This window comes from Nuphar pumila, chromosome 4 (genome assembly GCF_984573655.1).
Source record: "Nuphar pumila chromosome 4, dmNupPumi1.hap1.1, whole genome shotgun sequence".
NCBI classification, from domain to species: Eukaryota; Viridiplantae; Streptophyta; class Magnoliopsida; order Nymphaeales; family Nymphaeaceae; genus Nuphar; species Nuphar pumila.
The window spans coordinates 40566587-40585411 of record NC_143252.1 but is presented as its reverse complement, the minus strand read 5'-3'; the positions used below and the strand labels follow the sequence as shown (position 1 = coordinate 40585411).

The following is an 18825-nucleotide window of genomic DNA, read 5'->3' as shown; positions in this document are numbered from 1 at the left end:
TTCCTTTTTGGTCGGAAGGTAGGGGTGATGCCTTTGCCGCCCCTGCCTTCGTTTGTTGTTCCGACAGGGGGGCTCCGCTCCGCCCCCCTCGTCCTCTGGCAGGTCGGCAAGGGTTGAACCCTAGCCGCCTGAGTCTTCTACAAATAGGGAGCGGTTGCTCCCTGCTTGTCTTCTCGGTCTGCTTTGGCTGGCAGGGAGCAGGCCTACCTGCCTCTGTTCGCTGGCAGAAAGCCAGGGCTCTCCTCCCCTGTTCCTGCCGCGCTAAGCAGGGCTCGTGCCCCAGGCCTCTGCTTCCGCAGCGTGTCTGCAGGGAGCGAAGTCCCTTGTTTTGCTTCGCATCGGGTCTTGTCGGACTCACCTCCTGTTTGTTTTCTTTATGGTATAGCATACTAAAGCTCTAAGCATCGCAGGTTGAACGGTGGATCTTGCTCACTTTTCATGGCTTGAGCTCGTGCTAACCTACGCAGCTGGCATATGAGGACCGTCACCTTTCAAGGTAGGGGAAGATTGCACAGAAGACTTGGACAATTGAATTGAGTTCAATTAACTAAAAAGGACAATTAAATAAATATATATGCATATATATATATCATATATATTTATACGAGTACGCATTTAACTCAAGGACGCGGTTTCACGATCCTTGTCCTTTACTTTGCCGTTGCGCATCGCGCACAGGTTTTGTGTCGCACTCCTGTTTACAGTTCCTTTACTTTGCCGTTGCGCATCGTGCAAAGGTTCTGCGTTGCACTCCTGCTTACAGTTTTTACTTGCCGTCGCGCGTTGTGCGAGGGTTTGCGTTGCACTTCTACTTACCGCCTTTACTTTGCCGTCGCGCTTTGCGCCTAGGCTCTTGCCTTTGCATATGTGTTGGTATTGCCTTGCTATTGCAGATGACGTGCAGATTCTTGCTCTTTGCGTATGCCTTAAAGGCATCCTCGTGGAGGATGCAAGGGGCATTTACCCCTCCCTCTTGCGACAAGAGTTCAGTCGGGAGCGAGCGACACATCCTCGTCTAAGGAGAGAGATACCTCGCAAGGATCCTGGCTCTTCGTGCGTGCAGTCCTGCAGAGTTGACTTGAGGTTTCAGGGAGCTGCGCAAAAGCACCAAAGACTGCTCCAAATCGAAGCATTTGGAAGGATGTGACTGGCCGGTTCTGCTCGCCATTTTTGGCATATCTCGGGTGATCCCGAATTGGGGGTTCGAGCGAACTTCTTAGCGGGTGTCCTGTTGAGAAACCCGTATCCCGTCTATCGAGGCCGGTGTCGAGTCATGCGATGCATGTAGATACCCCGATAGCGGATGTGATTCGAGAAAATCACATGCATAATGTTGGCACAAGGTACTGCTGTTTCAAAAGATAGAGTAAAGTTGATAAACTTTACATCTTTGTGAAACACTCCTGTTGAGGCTTCTATTGACGAGCTATACCCCCTTCATCCTAGAGTACTTGTAGTCGTGCACGACACGTCTAGTACTGCGATGATCGGATGAGACGGTCGTGCGACCTCGAACAACGCTAAATGCAAAACGTTGTAATCACATAAATGGCCTCACATTCGCCTTCACAGGCAAGATGCTCGAGTGGTTTAAAGACCACAACATAGAATGGGTCGTTAGTTAAGCAACTCCTAACGCACCCGTTCGCTTCTGGTTGTCTGTCAAGGGAGAGGACATATCGGTACAAAAACTCCAATGGACATGTTGTTAACAACCACCCCACGGGCAAAGATCCGACCTCTCCAGTCATTGGAGTTAGGGGATAGGGGCTACACAAGTTAGCTCAACACTTCTGCAGAAGTTGGATGCATCCGTGACACTGCTTTTCAGCCTCTGGGGAATCCTCTCTTGGCTAAGGCCGTTCCCTTTGGAGCGGACTCAACTAGCTATTCGGGTTATTGAAAATACATAGAATAACAGACGCCCGAACTAGTCTCAGTTGTTTCTACGTTTTGCCTGCGCGTACCCGCAGGCCAGTAATTATCGAAACATAAGGTCTGTTCACACTGGTCGTGGGTCGTGAGATTCGCTTGCACTACGGATTCGCTTGCACTACTGATTCACTTGCACTACTGCTTCGCTTGCACTACTGCTTCACTTGCACTACTGCTTCGCTTGCACTACTAATTCGCTTGCTTGCTCGATAGTTCAGTATGCTACTCGTTGAACTGTGCACGCCTGTCAAAGCGTTACTCTAGTTGGTTAAACTGCTTACGCAGTTCTTTGCAGAGTAATAATGAGTTTCTCATACTAGTTAAATGCTTATAATAATAGCATTATACCAGTTGCTACATATTAGCATGTGACTTGCTTTATCCCTTGGTCGAACTGTTTGGTGCTTATTGTAGCGTAGCACTTGTTGGCTTGCATCTCTTATGATTGATGTGATTGCATACAGCTCGTAATCTACGAACTGGTGGCAACTAGGATTGATGTGGCCGCTTGTCTTATAAGTTGCTTACATATTGTGATATAACTGTTGCCGTATGATTGCTTATGAATGGCTTGTGATGTAATGGTTTATGCCTTACAATTAATTTAATTACTTGTCGATGGACTGAGCCATTTTATGGTAATTATATGTTTTACGAGCATTGTTATGAGTGCTTGTCTTATTCAGTTGTTTTGTTTGGCTGACGGGTAGAGTTAGTTACCCTTCGCCCATAGAATCAACTGAATTGTCATATCTGCGCGTTCTCATGTGTCGTTTACATATGCTTTGAGGGCCTATTTGAGGATTGCAATATTCCTTGTGGCAATCATACGATGCGTATGATTATATGCTTCTGCGTGGAGTGATACGATGCATATTGCTGATATACATGCTTGTGCCCATATTGTGGCTACTGACATCGAGAGCAGTCAACTGTTCGGAGCAGTCGATTGTATAGATGCGTGTATCACCGAGTAGGGTGTTTGTCGAGCACCTGATCTCCAAAGGATTATCTGCGAGGGCGTGTATGATCAAGACCAGGTACCCGGCTAGAGTGGTAGATTCTCTGTGAGGATGTACACTGTCCACGAACGGGTAGCCGCGAAGACGGTGAACTCCTGTGAGGAAGTGTATGGTCCAAGACCAGGTATACCATCTAGGGCGGAATTCCTTGTGAGGTTATACATGTCTCAGACCAGGTGATCCGGGCGTTGATCTTGTTGTTTGTATTAGTGGCTATCGACCCTGAGAGCGGTCATTTGTGTGGATGCGTGTATCACAATGATTTTCATTGGATATGACATTTGTTAGGGACTAAACTCCCAAAGGTTTCACTGTGAGGTTATACATTTCCTAGATCAGGTGACCCGGCTAGAGTGGGAGATCTCTGTGAGGATGTACACTGTCCATGAACGAGTAGCCGCAAAGACGGTGAACTCCTGTGAGGAAGTGTAGGGTCCAAGATCAGGTATACCCTCTAGGACGGTAATTCCTTGTCCAGTTGTATATCTCTCGGACCGAACGATCCGACGTGGATCTTGTGTTTTTGCTTACCATAAAAAGTTATGGTGAGCTGTGACGATCTTCTGAGATTGTTTGTGATAGCCAACTATGAATTCATAGTTTCAGCTTTCTGTTTTAGCATGATTACATGCTTGACTTAGGTGTGAAAATCAGATCGTTAGCGATTTGAGTTAGCGATCTTGTTTTGGACCTTCTACGGAAGGGTGAGCTTTTCTGAGAAGGTATGACGCCTTAGTGCGTCATAACCGGTGACGGTTAGCTGCGTAAGATTTTGAGAGATAAGGATAGATTAAGGTCGTTCAGGACAAAGCGTTGGTTAAAAGTAGTGAGTGACAAGCTATGTCCTGGTGGTGATTAGATGCAGAGACCTCGTTCTAGGAACGAGGACAAGCTTGTTGCGTAGTAGTTCACAGCTTACGATCAAATGGATAGTATGCTGTGTTGGTCAGTTGCACTGCTTACTTGCGTTGAACTGCTTACTGTTTGCACTACTTACGCATTTGCACTGCTTACTCGCTTGCACTACTTACTCGCTCGCACGCCTTATTCGCTTGTACTGCTTACGTGTTTGCACTATTCACCTGCTTGCATTGCTTACCTGTTTAACTGCATATCTGCTTTAAACTGCGTAGCCTACTGAATTAAATGTACTTAATTCAGTTTCCTGTTAGTCTCTCTTGTGCACCTATTAGTTTTTCACGAAACTAACCCATTCTATGGGTACAGGTGATGATTAGGTACACTACGGGCGATGGCGCGATTGCAAGATGACTTCAAGACTTCTTCTTCCTGCTCTTAGCTCGCGTCTTGGACGCTTGGGTTTGTATCGGATTTCCCTTAGGATATCCGAATTTTTGTGCGTTTTGGTTCTTTTAGCTAACGTGCCCAGAGTTGTCAGCTTGCCTTATGATTTATCAAAGAAAAATCTTCCGCTGATTTCATAAACCAACTCTTAAGGAAAGAGATATTTCTAGTCTCTTGCCTGTTTTTCTAAAAAGGTTCGCAAGTTTGAAATTTGGGGCGTTACATTGCCGGTGAAGGCGGAATCATCACCTATTTAGGTGATCACAACATTTTGTTATTTGCACTCATCGAGGTTGCCGCAACCTACTCATCCAATCATCGCAACGTAAGAAGACGTACTTGTCAAAAAGTACGATCGTACTTGTCATAAGTACGACTACGATGAAAGGGATATGGTTTCACCACAGAAAACCCAACAAATATTATTTGCATAAGAAGTAACACAACACAATTTGGCAAGATAAGTCTTGAATTCATTTCAACAATATTTTGCATATTTCATGATACAAGGTCGTCTCGGATCTCTCGTCCGATCAACAAAGTACTTAACATGTCGTGCATGTCTAAAAATACGCTATACTGAAGAAAGGGAGGTGCGTAAGCTTCTCAAAAGGAATACCCAACACACAACTTCATAACGATTCGAAGAATATAGGAGTGCTCATTTGACACGATTCATCCTTAAAAGCCACAATGCCACATTGAGTCATTCACACAAGGCACATCAGTATCAATCTTGCCTCCAAAATTTATCTTAATATCGACATGATTCGCACGACACGCGACACTAGGTTTAATAAATGGAGAATGGGTCCTTCAACAGAACCTCACTCGATCATAGGCTCCTGCCCCCAATAGGGGTTATTCAAATTGAGCCGCAACTTGAATCAATGTTATAAAACATTTCTCCCAAGTGTGTGGACTTGGGAGGGGCCAAATGTGACTTCGCAATCCTGCAAAACTTAATTATACTTTGCAAAAATTGTGCATTTTGAAGAGCACCGGGTTCGCAGAAGGAAACTCGTTTTTAAAGAACTGAAATGCACAAGCACAACTTCTAGTGTTTTGAAAACAAGTGAAATCAGGATAGGCACAAGACTACATTTATGTAAGTACATATTTATCATAAATGTGATCATATGCAGATTATAACATGACAACAAGCAACTCTCGACTTGCGATGCCGCACATCGAGGGAAAAGCACATAAGTAATACACGAGGTACCAAAATCATACCTTGGCCACTTAGATATGCAAACACATAAGGTCATAAGTAATACATGAGACACGAAGTCGTACCTCACTCAAAGAAAACGTGCAGGCAAAAATATATGCAAGCAAACAAGAGCATAGGTATTGCACGAAGTACGAAACCACACCTCAAACTCATAAGCAACTATGCAAAATAATGATCGAAGAATAAAATTGTACCTCGACCCATGACCATACAAACAAGATAATATGCAATGCAGAAGCAATAACTCTAAGCATGTCTAGCATGGGCATCTTAATTATTTCAGCTTAAATAGGTTCATTTATTGCCCTTTGTGCGACTTTACCCTATCTCGGAATGTTGTGTAGCTGCGTACTCCTACGCGTGAGGATAAAACGAGGGACGGGCCGCAGAGCACGAATGGGGCCTGTTGCTTAAGCTGCAAAGGTACGTTATTAGTATGCATTTAAATGAATAGGGAAAACGGCAAGAAAGGACTGGGGTCTCAGCTTCTCTGCAAAACAAGGCAGGGATCAACGATCCCTGCCAACTTGAAACAGAATGGGGTAGGGTCCAATGACCCATGCCGCCAAAGGAAACAGGTGCAGGGGCCATCGGCCCCTGTCGGATATTTAAAGAAGGGCAGGGGCCATCGGCCCCTGCCAGACGACTAAGAGAGGGGCAGGGGCCATCGACCCTTGCTGGGTTTCAAAAAAAAAAAGGGAGGCAGGAGCCGAAGGCTCCTGCTGGCTTTAAAAGGAAGAGCAGGGGCCTTTGGCCCCTACCAGAAAGAGAAATGGCAGGGGCCGATGGCCCCTACCGGAAAAATGAGCAGAGAGAGGGAGTGCAGGGGCCAAAGGCCCCCTGCGGCTTTCAAAAGAGGAGGTAGGGGCCAATGGCCCCTGTCGTTCATGGAGAAAAAGGGCAGGGGCCATCGGCCCCTGCTGGTCTTTAAAAGAGGAGGGGGGGGGGCCAAAGGCCCCTGTCGGGCTTGAAAAAAAATGGTAGGGGCCATCGGCCGCTGCTGGGTTTTTAAAATAAGAGGGGCAGGGGCCGATGGCCCCTGTTGGAAGGTAAGCAGAGAGAGAGACGCAAGTGCCTTTGGCCCCTGCCTGCGGCTGTCGGGAGAGGAGAAGGTAGAAGAAGAGGTGGGAGGGCTTACCTGGGGTTGCCGAAGAGGAGGTGCCGACGAGGATGTCAAAGCGGGGGAGTTGAGGGGACTCGATGTCGTCGATGTCGAGGCAACGATGGTCGAACGACCATGACTGCGATGATTGGGGCTTGCGGAGGTCGCCAGCGACAACTGTGTTTGCAAGCGATAGCCAGGATACGAAGAGGCAGCGAGAGGAATAGGCGGTGTCAGGGGTAGCTCACTGGAGTTCTGATGAGGGTTGCTGGCGAAAAGAATGGGAGACGAAAGGGAGGGACGGTGATGGGGAGGTCGTCGGCTCTGGTCGTCAGTGGCCGCCGAAGAAACGAGAGATGGGAGAGGCGGAGAGGTGAGGTCGCCGACGGCGACGATCGCTGGTGGCCACAGAGGAAGGAGAGAAGACGAGGAGATAGAGGGCGTACCTGGAAGGGGGGCGCTGTCGTCGATGTCGACTCCCTTGCGAGGTCGTCGGTGGCAGTGATTGGAGAGAGGCAACAACGTCGGGAGGAGAGGAGGAGGAGGAGGAGAGAAGGGAGGTGTGCCTCCCCTCCCCTCCTGCCCTTCTCTTAAAGACTTCGGGGGAGGGCGATCTTCGGGGAAACCCTAAAAGGGTTTCCCTATCCTACCGAGGGGTGGAGCAGCGTGGGCAGGGCAGGGCGCGACGCACAGGGGAGGGTTTTGCCCTCACCCTGCGTCGGGTTTTAAAACCCCAACGAGGGCGGGCCTGGGTCGGGTCCCGACCTGACCCGGGTCTGATAAATTTTTTTTTTTTTAACGTGGGTTTTACAACAACTATGCCTTCATCCCAAAACAATTGGGGTCGGCGATATGAACCAAAAAAGAAAATCATTCTGGGTCTTCCACATGAATCCTTCTCCTCCAATCATTTCTATCCAATGCCATGTCCTCGTGAGGTTCAAAGCATTCATATCCTTTCCTATCACCTCCATCCATGTCTTCCTAGGCCTACCCCGACCTCTTTTAACTAATATATTTTTCCATTTCTCCATCCTTCTAACTGGAGCATCATTAGGCCTTCGCCGAATATGTCCAAACCACCGTAAACGATTCTCTCTCATCTTATTTTCAATGGGTGCAACGCCTACTTTCTTACGTATCTCCTTGTTCCGAATCTTATCTTTTATTGTATTTCCACACATCCATCTCAGCATACGCATCTCAGCTACACTCATTTTTTGAATATGATGTCTCTTGGCAGCCCAACATTCTGTACCATATAGTAAAGCGGGCCTAATAGTCGTCCTATAAAACTTTCCCTTCAACCGCAATGGCATTCTACGATCGCACAACACTCCAGTTGCACTTTTCCATTTCATCCACCCAACCTTTATCCTATGATTTACATCTCCATCAATTTCTCCATACTTTTGAATGATAGATCCCAAATATTTGAAACAACCATCCACCGATATTTCTTGCTCACCAAGCTTCACTACACTCCCATCACTACTTCGTTGCTTACTAAACCGACATTCCATGTATTCTGTGTTACTCTTACTCAACTTAAAACCTCTTGCTTCTAATGTTTGTCTCCATAATTCTAACTTAGCATTAACCCCAGCTCTAGACTCATCAATCAAAACAATATCATCAGCAGACAACATACACCACGGCACATTTTCTTGAATTGATCTCGTAAGCTCATCCATCACTATAGCAAATAGGAAAGGGCTTAAAGCAGATCCTTGATGTAAACAGAAGATGAAAAACTCATGCAGCAGTTGCACACTTAAGTTAATGTTGAGTAGTTGGTGTTGGTTCCTGACTCTCTTATGAAGTAGTTACTCTTGATTTTTTATGTGTTATTTATGACTTATTGTTCTTCTTATTGGTGCTTGGCTGACTGAATCATTGGTTTTTTCTCTGTAAGTGTTGTAAACTGATTTATTGGTTGACTTCATGTTCAGTGACGAAGGTGTGCACTGGGCGATACAAAATGGTCTTTATCTATCAAGAAGCACTGTTAAGTTTTTCAGGCATAATGATATGAAGTCACTGGAAAGTACACTGGAGAAAATTACTAAAGAAAATAAGCGGGTGAAACAGTTGCGTCGTTACATAGTGGTCGAAGCTATATACCAGGTTAAGTTTGATTGCTAATATTAAATTCCCTTCAAGTTATTTCATTTATATTATTTGAAAAATTTTCATTTAATGCTCCTCTAACCTACAAAGTAAGACATGTTAACATGCTGTTTTGTCTTTGTGCCTGACTGTAAAAAGTTACCTGGACACTTAAGCCTTTATAAATGGCAAAGAACTGCATCATTTAATGAAAGTGTGCGCTTGTACAATGCATAGTTGGTCATGTGCTACACCTTGTACTTTGTTCTAATTCACCGTTTGAGATCTTTTAATTGTGGAAGAAAGATATTTCTTCAGAATATATGGATAAACTTGTATTGTATGTACCCCTTAAAACCCATTCTTTAGATTGTTCTTCATATGAAGGATCCACAATACTTCCTTTGTGGTTAATTGCAGAACTCTGGACAAATTACTCCGTTAGATGAAATAATCCGGTTGAAAGAAAAGTATCATTTTCGAGTATTGTTGGAAGAGAGCAATTCATTTGGTGTACTTGGGAAATCTGGACGAGGCTTGTCTGAGCATTATGGAGTTCCTGTAAGTTCTATGGTGGCTTGATTAGGTCAACTTGTGTTTGTTGTATTCACCTTATTTCGTGTGATAGGTCAAAAATTTATGATAAGTGCAGGTTGAGAAAATTGATATTATCACTGCTTCTATGGGACATGCATTAGCAACTGATGGTGGATTTTGTACTGGAAGTGTCAGAGTTGTTGACCATCAAGTGAGTACTCTGTTATTTGTTTTTTAAGTTTTTTAATTATTTGTTAAAGTTTTTAGTTTTCTTGCTAGAATAGAAATACTCCATCTCTGTGAATTAAGTGGTAAGGAAATCATGACTACATTAGATTGACTAGAAAAAGGCCTGTCCTTACGAAAGGGTCATGTACATGCACATGCAGATCAAACATGATGATTGATGAGTAAAGACACACCCAGTAAAGCTTAGCATCAAATATTAATGCTAATTGACAACATTCAATTTGGCAACTTGAAAAATTATCTATAATTTGGCTAAATTTTTTAAAGAATTAATACATGCTTAGGAGATAGAGAGAGGTGATAATTAAATCTAATGTTGGCATGTGAACGGCTTTTGTAAACTCTCCCCCTCCCCCAATTTAAGTAGCTTTCCTAATCTCTCCCATAGGATTCCATGCTATGTCACATATGTACGGATACAGAAACTCTATGAGTCATACGAATGACAATTTTCAAAAACTAGGATTCGGCAAGTATATATATATATATATATATTATTTATAATTTATTTAAGCATTCTAAAGTATATGAACAACAAGATTGGTCTCTAATTTGAAAGGAATATCACAGTCCCCAAGAACAATAAATGCATTTTTACAAGCAATTCAGCAAGCACAATATTGTCAATTTCTAATTTTCATGATCACATTTAAGGACAAAAAGGAGCATTTATGGTGGGTTTGAATTTCAAATTTTTTAAAATGGCATTTAGAAGGTCAAAATAGTCCTCATCTATATAAGATTAGGATGACAGTTTTTTGGGCTGCAGTGGTGGGACACGGTATGATTTTGACCGTGTCCGGAGCCGTATCTGAACTGTATTCATTCGTTATGGATTCTTCAGCAAATGCCGAATCCGTGTGACTTAGATCCCATGTAAATAGCTTTCCTAATCTCTCTCTCTCTCTCTCTCTCTCTCTCTCATGTACCCATAGGATACCATTTAAGTTGCTTTTCTAAATTCTCTTTACTAAATTACATTCAAACAACAAACAATTTAGTAAATGACAATAAAAACCATATCACTCATGTTGTCATTTTGCAAAATGTGTGTGATGTATCTCCTATGAAAACAAAAAAAAAACTAAACAATTTAGTAAATGACATTCAACCCAAAATACTTTGTCAATTTTAAAATATTACAATACAAATAGTTTTTGTCTCCCTAATGGCCTCATCGCTCCTTCATAAGTAGTAATATATAGGTTAGCAGCTCGGATGACCCCCCCCCCCCCTCCTCTTTATATTGTTTGGAAAGCTAAGCAAAATGGAATTTACTAAAAAGAGAGGGTTATTTTGAGTCTAATCAGTGGCAATTTGGTGGATCCTAGGCTGAGGGATATTTGTGTTTGGCCAAGAGACACTAGCTTAGATGCTTATATCGTGTTGGATTTGGCCAATAATAGGACTAAAGGAATCTTATTTTGGCAATAATAATTGCTTCTCTCCAGCCATAGAATTTTTGGAAGGTTTTTACGAACCAGCACCAGATTTTTTGTAGACCCTCAAAAGTGAAGTCCTTATAGTCCACTGGATTTTCCACTTTCATCCTTTTTTTAATAAGATTTTCCACTTCCATCTAGATGTTAGGGAATTGCCAAAGTGGTTGAAGTCTGCTATTATCCAGTCTAAACATGACCAGCGTAAATAGGTTTGACCAAGTGGTTGGGATGGATTGTTTTTCTGTAATATTTGAAAACTCTTCTGGTCACCTTTTGTAAATATATGATGCAAGTTTAGTGAGAATAATGAAGGGATCATGCCCTGATGTGACATATATATATATATATATATATATATTGGCTACACTCGTGGGTAAGGAACCCCCTACTGAAAAAATGTAATATTTTCAGTTTTTCAGTTTTTTTTATACATCTAACCCTCCAGATGTGATCTACATATTAAGTTTAGTGGAAATTGACCTTTGGATCATGTTTTTCTGACATATATGTCAGATTTTATGAGGGTTGAAAAATAAACGGCCTACAATGTACCAAATTTTCAAACCTCAAAAAAACATGTTTTTATGTCCAAAAATTATGATTCAAGAGTTGATTTCTACTATTTTGACCATGTTGAATACATCCATGATGTCAGATTTGGTCAAAACAACCTCCCCCTATGAGTTCTAACTGGGGGGGGGGTTACTCTCTCTCTCTCTCTCTATATATATATATATGTATGTATATATATATATATATATATATATGAGAGAGAGAGATGGGTAGCAAGAAACCCATATCACGCAAATATTTTCATATATATATATATATATGAGAAAGCAAGAAACATGCACAACTATATTTTTTAGAAGTTTATTATGGTGGTTTAGGATATAAACTGTTTCGGAGCTACCCATCTCTCTCTCTCTAGATGGGTAGCTTCGAAACAGTTTATATCCTAAACCATCCTAAACACTTCTAAAAAATATAGTTGTGCATGTTTCTTGCTTAATCCTAACTTACAGATGCATTCAACATTGCTTATTCACTAGAAACCATGCTTTGGATCAAATCAATTCAATAAGAATCCTCCATTTCTAATTTTCTATTTCATAAGTTTTGGTGCAATATGAGAAATCAACGGCTCTAAATACACACCTAAACACAAAAAATGCCTAATCTAATACATGTTTTCTGCAAAGTAAACTATATAGAATGTCTATGAGTTCAGATTAATCAAACATCCGAAATCTATGTCACATGGATATGGCTACGGATATGGAGATACAACCATTTTTATGAAGTTTCCAGTCCGACTTGTATGTAAAGGGATACAGAACTGCAGTCAAAATGGAGTATTCATGTGACAGCCGAAAACCTTGTCTGTTTGAAGGTGTTCAGGACAGTTTAGGAGCTACTCGTTACTCTCTCTCTCTCTATATATATATATATGTGCAGTTATCGAGTGCTTATTATCCTCTATTACTAAAAAGGAAGTTCATTCCAGATAAATTGATGAAATTTTTCATATTACCTTGCAGCGTCTCAGCAGCTCTGGTTATGTATTTTCTGCATCTTTGCCACCATATCTCGCAACTGCTGCAATAACTGCTCTCAATGTTTTGGAGGAAAATCCTAATTTGCTGTCAAAGCTGAAGGATAATATTTCTCTCCTATGGAAAGGTATTTTCTTATTAAAGGTGTGTGTGTGTGGTGTGAAGTAACCAATGCTGGTGTCACATATTGGGGGTATTTCCGAAAAAAAAAATGAATATTGAATATTTAAAAAAGTGAAACTGAAATTCTCAAATTTTTTTGTGAAAATGCCAAATTTCTCGTAATATCACAATACTTTCAATTTGGAGCTTTAATTATAACATCATGCTCTCCTTTTTCTCGATAGAGTACCTAGGAACGTTCTCTGGTGGACAATGATGAAGAAAGGTGTTTCTCTCAAGTACATTAGAATAATTAAAGATATGTATGAAGGAGTAGTAACCAATGTCCGCACTTGTGGAGGGGTGACAACCAATTTTCCTATAACGGTTGGGTTACATCAAGGATCTGCTTTAAGCCCTTTCCTATTTGCTATAGTGATGGATGAGCTTACGAGATCAATTCAAGAAAATGTGCCGTGGTGTATGTTGTTTGCTGATGATATTGTTTTGATTGATGAGTCTAGAGCTGGGGTTAATGCTAAGTTAGAATTATGGAGACAGACATTGGAAGCAAGAGGTTTTAAGTTGAGTAAGACAAAATACATAGAGTGTCGGTTTAATAAGCAACGAAGTAGTGATGGGAGTGTAGTGAAGCTTGGTGAGCAAGAAATACCGGTGGATGATTGTTTCAAATATTTGGGATCTATCATTCAAAAGTATGGAGAAATTGATGGAGATGTAAATCATAGGATAAAGGTTGGGTGGATGAAATGGAAAAGTGCAACTGGTGTGTTGTGCAATCGTAGAATGCCTTTGCGGTTGAAGGGAAAGTTTTATGAGATACGTAAGAAGGTAGGCGTTGCACCCATTGAAAATAAAATGAGAGAGAATCGTTTACGATGGTTTGGACATATTCGGTGAAGGCCTAATGATGCTCCAGTTAGAAGGATGGAGAAATGGGAAAATATATTAGTTAAAAGAGGTCGGGGTAGGCCTAGGAAGACATGGATGGAGGTGATAGGAAATGATATGAATGCTTTGAACCTCACCGAGGACATGACATTGGATAGAAATGATTGGAGGAGAAGGATTCATGTGGAAGACCCATAATGATTTTCTTTTTTGGTTCATATCGCCGACCCCAATTATTTTGGGATGAAGGCGTAGTTGTTGTTGTTGCTCTCCTTTTTCTCACTTCTGTGGAAAAACCTGTAGAAGTGTTAAATCTCTCTCTCTCTCTCTCTCTATATATATATATATATATATATATATATATATATATATATATATATATATATAGAGAGAGAGAGAGAGAGAGAGAGAGAGAGAGAGGTGGCGACCTTGACACTGTTGTTTATTACATTGATGCCTGGAGGTCTCTCTAAATTTCACTTGGGATTTGCAGGTTTGTCGGATGTACCAGGACTTGTAATTAGCAGCCATCCTTTGTCACCTATTGTCTTTCTTAAATTAAAGAATTCTACTGGCTCCTTCAAGGGTGATCTGCAGTTACTTGAAGATATTGTTGAAAGAGTAAGATAACTAGTTCGTTAACTTCTCTTGAATATTTTTGGCCAACTGATTGAAAGATGAATAAGCCTCACAACCTAAGTTGTTTCTCAGGTGCTGAGAGAACATTTTGTGCTTCTTGTTGTTTCGAAAAGGTCAGCACTTGATCATTGCATTCTTCCAGCTGGGATTCGCTTGTTTGTTTCTTCTGCCCAGTCAGAGTCAGATCTGTTGAAGGCATCAGAGTCACTGAAGCTTGTTGCCAAGTCTGTTTTCCCTGATAACTCATAGCTGCTCTTCTGGTTGATTGGCTGTTCCTGTATTTGCTGCAATGCTGAATTCTACCATTTGAACTGGTTTCACTCCCGTCCAGTCAGAAAGCGATCATGGTATGTCAGCTTACATAAAAAAGAAGAATCATTGACTGTTCAAGTCATGTAAACAGGAGATTTAATCCTTCTATTGCTTTATTTTGTTTCATTAGAAGTTGATCTGAAATGTTCTCTTTCTTCTGATGTTATTGACAGAAGCACAATTTTGTATCATATTGTTGTTATCTATTACTGAACAGAAACCTTAATTAATTAATTCTGTGTCCCGTGCTAGGAAGCATTACTCCTCTTTTCGGGGCTCGCCCTCTTTTGCCTCTCCTCGTTGTCTCCATTCTGATTGATCCGCTTCTTCGTTCGCGCAAGCGCTTGGTTCACCCCTTGTCAAGATTTTGAATTTCTATAATATTCCACTCTTGTTTTGAACAGGTTTGGCATTTTTTTTCCAGCCCTTTATGCATGTCACATGGTTCTTTTAACAGTTATTGGAATTCATTAACAGAAAATGCAAATGTCTATGTTTATTGTCTCAAAAAGCAAAAAGACCTTTGCAGCCTTAAAGCTCAAACTAGTATTTATATTCGTCCTTTATGAAGGAATTGAATGTGGATGTTATCGTAAGTTTGTTCAAATTTTATTTTCATTGATAAATTCCAAAATTTCATGGTAGCTTTATGTTCCATCACTCTAGGCAGGGTACTTTCGTGAGACAACTGTTTCTTAGAAAAACATTGCCTGGTTTTGGTAAAGTACAATAAATACATTGTGCCTTGTTTTTGGGAAGATGCAAAATTCATGTGTTTTTGTTTAAAATTGCAAGAATATTCTTCCTAGTATCATTCAAAACAAAAGACCATAGTTATCTTTTTTTTTTTGAAAGGCCAGCTGGGTTTAGGCAGACCCCCATCAGTTATTATTGGATGTACCACTGGGGTTTCGAACCTGCAACGTCCCACCACAAGGAGACGTGCACTGACACCTCCTACAAACCACGCGGAGCCCGTTGGTTGTGAAACTACACATGCTTGGTGAAGATATGCACCTTTTTTGCTTTTGAAGCTTTGTAATATACTAACTTCTGAAAAATGGAAAATATATTTCTCCCAAAATGAACTTGCTTGACATTGGAAATACTTTTTTCAAGTCTCCAAAATTTAATTTTTATTTATAAAATTTTATTTAATTTTTTTAATAAGAACACCTAAAATTCATTTTAAGTGATAAACATAATTTTTTGTTATACCTTTATACCATTTTCTACTCATTTCTATTGTTCTTACAAGCGTCTTTATAAAACACTTGGCTACATCTCTATATGGGATAATTGGAAATGATGTCATTCCGTGCAAACGTTTTTTTCCTTAATTTTTCTTCATGTTTTTTTTGTTGTTACATGTTTTGCTTAGTGGGAATGGGTTTTTGAATAGTCCGATTACCACTTGTAAACAGATTTTTATAAGGCTACAAAAATCAATTGCTTACAATGTGATAATTTCTCGGGTCATAAAAATCGTGTTTTTTTTGTTAAAAAAAACATGACCCAAAATCCGGTCTCTGCTATTTTGAACATGTTGATTCTATCCATGAGGTTGGATTGGATCAAAATAACTAACACCATGGAGATCTAGAGGTATTTGTACATAATGACACCATTACCAAATGTTGCAGGAGAGGCATGGTTAGGTGATCGGGTTTGAGTACTTTATAAAGTACTCGGGCCACATAAAATTGCTAATGGGTGCAATGATTTTTTTTCACAAGCAATTTCTGTATTTTGTGTGGCTCAAGTACTCGGGCCAGATTAATGGATCTGCTCCACGTGCACGCGTGTGCTTGTACTTGTTGCATTAGGGTTATCAATGGGTCGGGTTTGGTTTGAACTCAGATATAACCAGACCCAAACCTGATTTGAAATGATGGTACCAGGTCCAAGTCTAATCGGACTCACCATAAGAGAAACCATGCCCAGATCCTATAGGGATTGCATGAACCACATTCGGACCATACCCAGTAAAATAATAATTTTTATCATTTTTACATTGAAAATTTGTGGATCTTAACTGAAACTCGAGTCAGGTCAGGACCTGGTTTGGCATGAAATTTCACAAACCGTATATATTAATGGGACCCTTCGAGTCCACCATTAACACTTCTTTAACTTGCACATAAGTGTTGGTACGATATGCTAAGGAAGGAAGATTGATGAGCCTAACTGATGATGACAGCAATGAGGTGTGAGATATGGAAGCAATGGGACCATCATGAATGATTATATAGCAGTCCATTTTAAAAACTCTATCAGAAAAATAAAAAAGTTGAAATCACAAAGAGAAAGGAGAGGGTTTGAATAACTGTTTCAATTATAATTGAATTCTTGATATCTAAAAGCACGAGATTTATCTAGATATTAGAAAAGATAGATGAAACTTTTGACAGATACAGGGCTGCATGTGAGTGTGAAATCATCTCTTGCCTCAAAAAGATGACCTGCCTGACTCACTGTTCCATCCTCTCTTGTCTTTAGTGCACATGGAGAATAAAAGGTTTTTACAATTGGTAGTTAAATATAAGCACAAACCTTTTCACGCCCACCGTTACGTCAGAACGCCCAAAACCAAATTGTTTATAGAGAGGATAGATAACATTGAATAAGCTCCCAAAAAGCACATCTCTCAAGTGACATCAGATTTTTGGTGTTCATCTTTTTCTTTTCTTTTTTCCCCTTCTTCCAGTGTACTGAAGGATGCCTGGTGTGTTAAGCTAATGTCAACGATGAGGTATAAGTCTGTGAGTGCTCTAGACAAAAGTGTTAACTCAGTCAGTAGCCCAAAGCCACAAGGGTTTGGTGCGCCTTGGCCACTAGACGGCAGGGTTTCATTCTCATAAGCATCAGCCCCCTGAGGACAAGAGATAAGCCCTTGCTCAGCTGAAGCTTGGTGATTCTCTGGAGCCAAGGAGTGCACCACGGGTTTACACTGAGCCAGCATGACTAGGTCTTTGATTTTGAGGGTGATTTCAACATCCTTAGTAAAAAAAAAAAATCTCGTTCGGGAGAACATGAGGCCTCGTTAAGTGAATCAGTTTAATGTGTTTAAGTTGAAGGATGTCAAGAATTCGATACTTGAAACAAAAAAAAATGATTGTACTGTACTACAAAAATGCTGCATTTTAAAAAATGCTTCATAATTTATCAAATCCTTCAAAATGAATAATTTTGCAGATTTAAAAAAAAATTAAGACCTTTTTACCCTTTTCATGTGCGAATGTCACAAATTTTGCAAACCCCATGCAAATTTTCTAAAAAAAAAAACACGTCATTTTTGTCTCAATACGATCATTTCTCATACATGAAATGTGTGTTTATTACCTTAAGGCAAAAGTAGCATACTTCCTGGTAGGCTAAGAGGGTGATAGAAGAGTTTTAACCGTTTAGAGGTGGGCCATACAACAGATTTGAATTGGGATTTTTCCTAAATAAATAAAAAATAGAGAATGATGGTAATTGAAAGATAGGGGGAAATCCATTAATAAGCACAAGGTTTGATATGATGACGTAACATGTATCGTCGATGCATTCGAGATCGAATACTCTATGGGCACGTTCGAAAGTAAGAAAGACGTAGGAAAAGTGATACGAGATGGAAAATTCGGTTAGTTTTTCTGACGCTTCCAAACAGGATAAACTTTTTTATCTGAGAGAGTTTTTCTAAAAGGTATATTTTTTGAAAAGAAACATTCTTCAAAGAGAGAGGTAGATAAATATTTTCTACCAAGATAAAATAAAATGGTGGTCTACTCCCCACCACCACCACCCATTATCTCACCACCCACCACCATCACCACCACCTCCTCAAGTTCACCGACTGCCGTTGCAGCCCATTGGTAGGCGGCAGCGGCACAATCATCGTTGGCCCGCCCCTCCTGACCAGGCCCAAACCGGTCAGACAGAAATCACCATCCGCACCTATCGCCCAATCGAAAACCCTATCCTTGCCCTTCTACAAAATTTTGGCCAATCAAAGGTGTAGCCAAAATTTCGTTGGAAAAGTTTGCTTTTCACCGTTTCATCACCGCCCTCACTTTGATCATCTATCTTCCCTAACCTAGATAACAGTCAACTTGGCGGATTTCTGGCTGGACTAGGAGCTCGACCGGGAGGATACACCAGGAAGCTGCCGAAAAACACTTGCCACCTGTCATCTGATCGCTGTGGATACACCGTCAGGTAGCAGGCCGCCCTCTTCCACAACATCAAGTCCCTTCTCCTTCTTCTTCGCCCTCATCTCCTCCCTTCTCCTCTCCCTCATCTTCTCTTCTTAGCCATGCCCCTCTTTCTCCCCCTCCTCATCCTCATGCACACAAACAAGTAAAAGAAAATATTAAAAAAAAAA

At 41.0% G+C, this 18825-nt stretch overlaps 1 protein-coding gene across 5 annotated transcripts in view; it reads left to right on the top strand.

Moving 5' to 3' along the window:
• Nucleotides 1-15080, top strand: part of LOC149840081 (long chain base biosynthesis protein 1b-like) — a 39658-nt gene extending 24578 nt beyond the window's left edge. For 4 of the 5 annotated variants that reach the window (XM_090003026.1, XM_090003028.1, XM_090003030.1 and 1 more), the window contains 6 exons: nt 8554-8728; nt 9131-9271; nt 9363-9458; nt 12480-12621; nt 14002-14129; nt 14220-14720. In XM_090003026.1, the coding sequence (XP_089859152.1) occupies nt 8554-8728; nt 9131-9271; nt 9363-9458; nt 12480-12621; nt 14002-14129; nt 14220-14396 (859 nt within the window). In that variant the 3' untranslated portion in view covers nt 14397-14720. Of the gene's footprint in view, nt 1-8553; nt 8729-9130; nt 9272-9362; nt 9459-12479; nt 12622-14001; nt 14130-14219 lie in introns of all 5 variants that reach the window. The other variant, XR_016431385.1, reaches the window with a different exon arrangement.
• The last annotated feature ends 3745 nt before the right edge of the window (nt 15081-18825 follow it).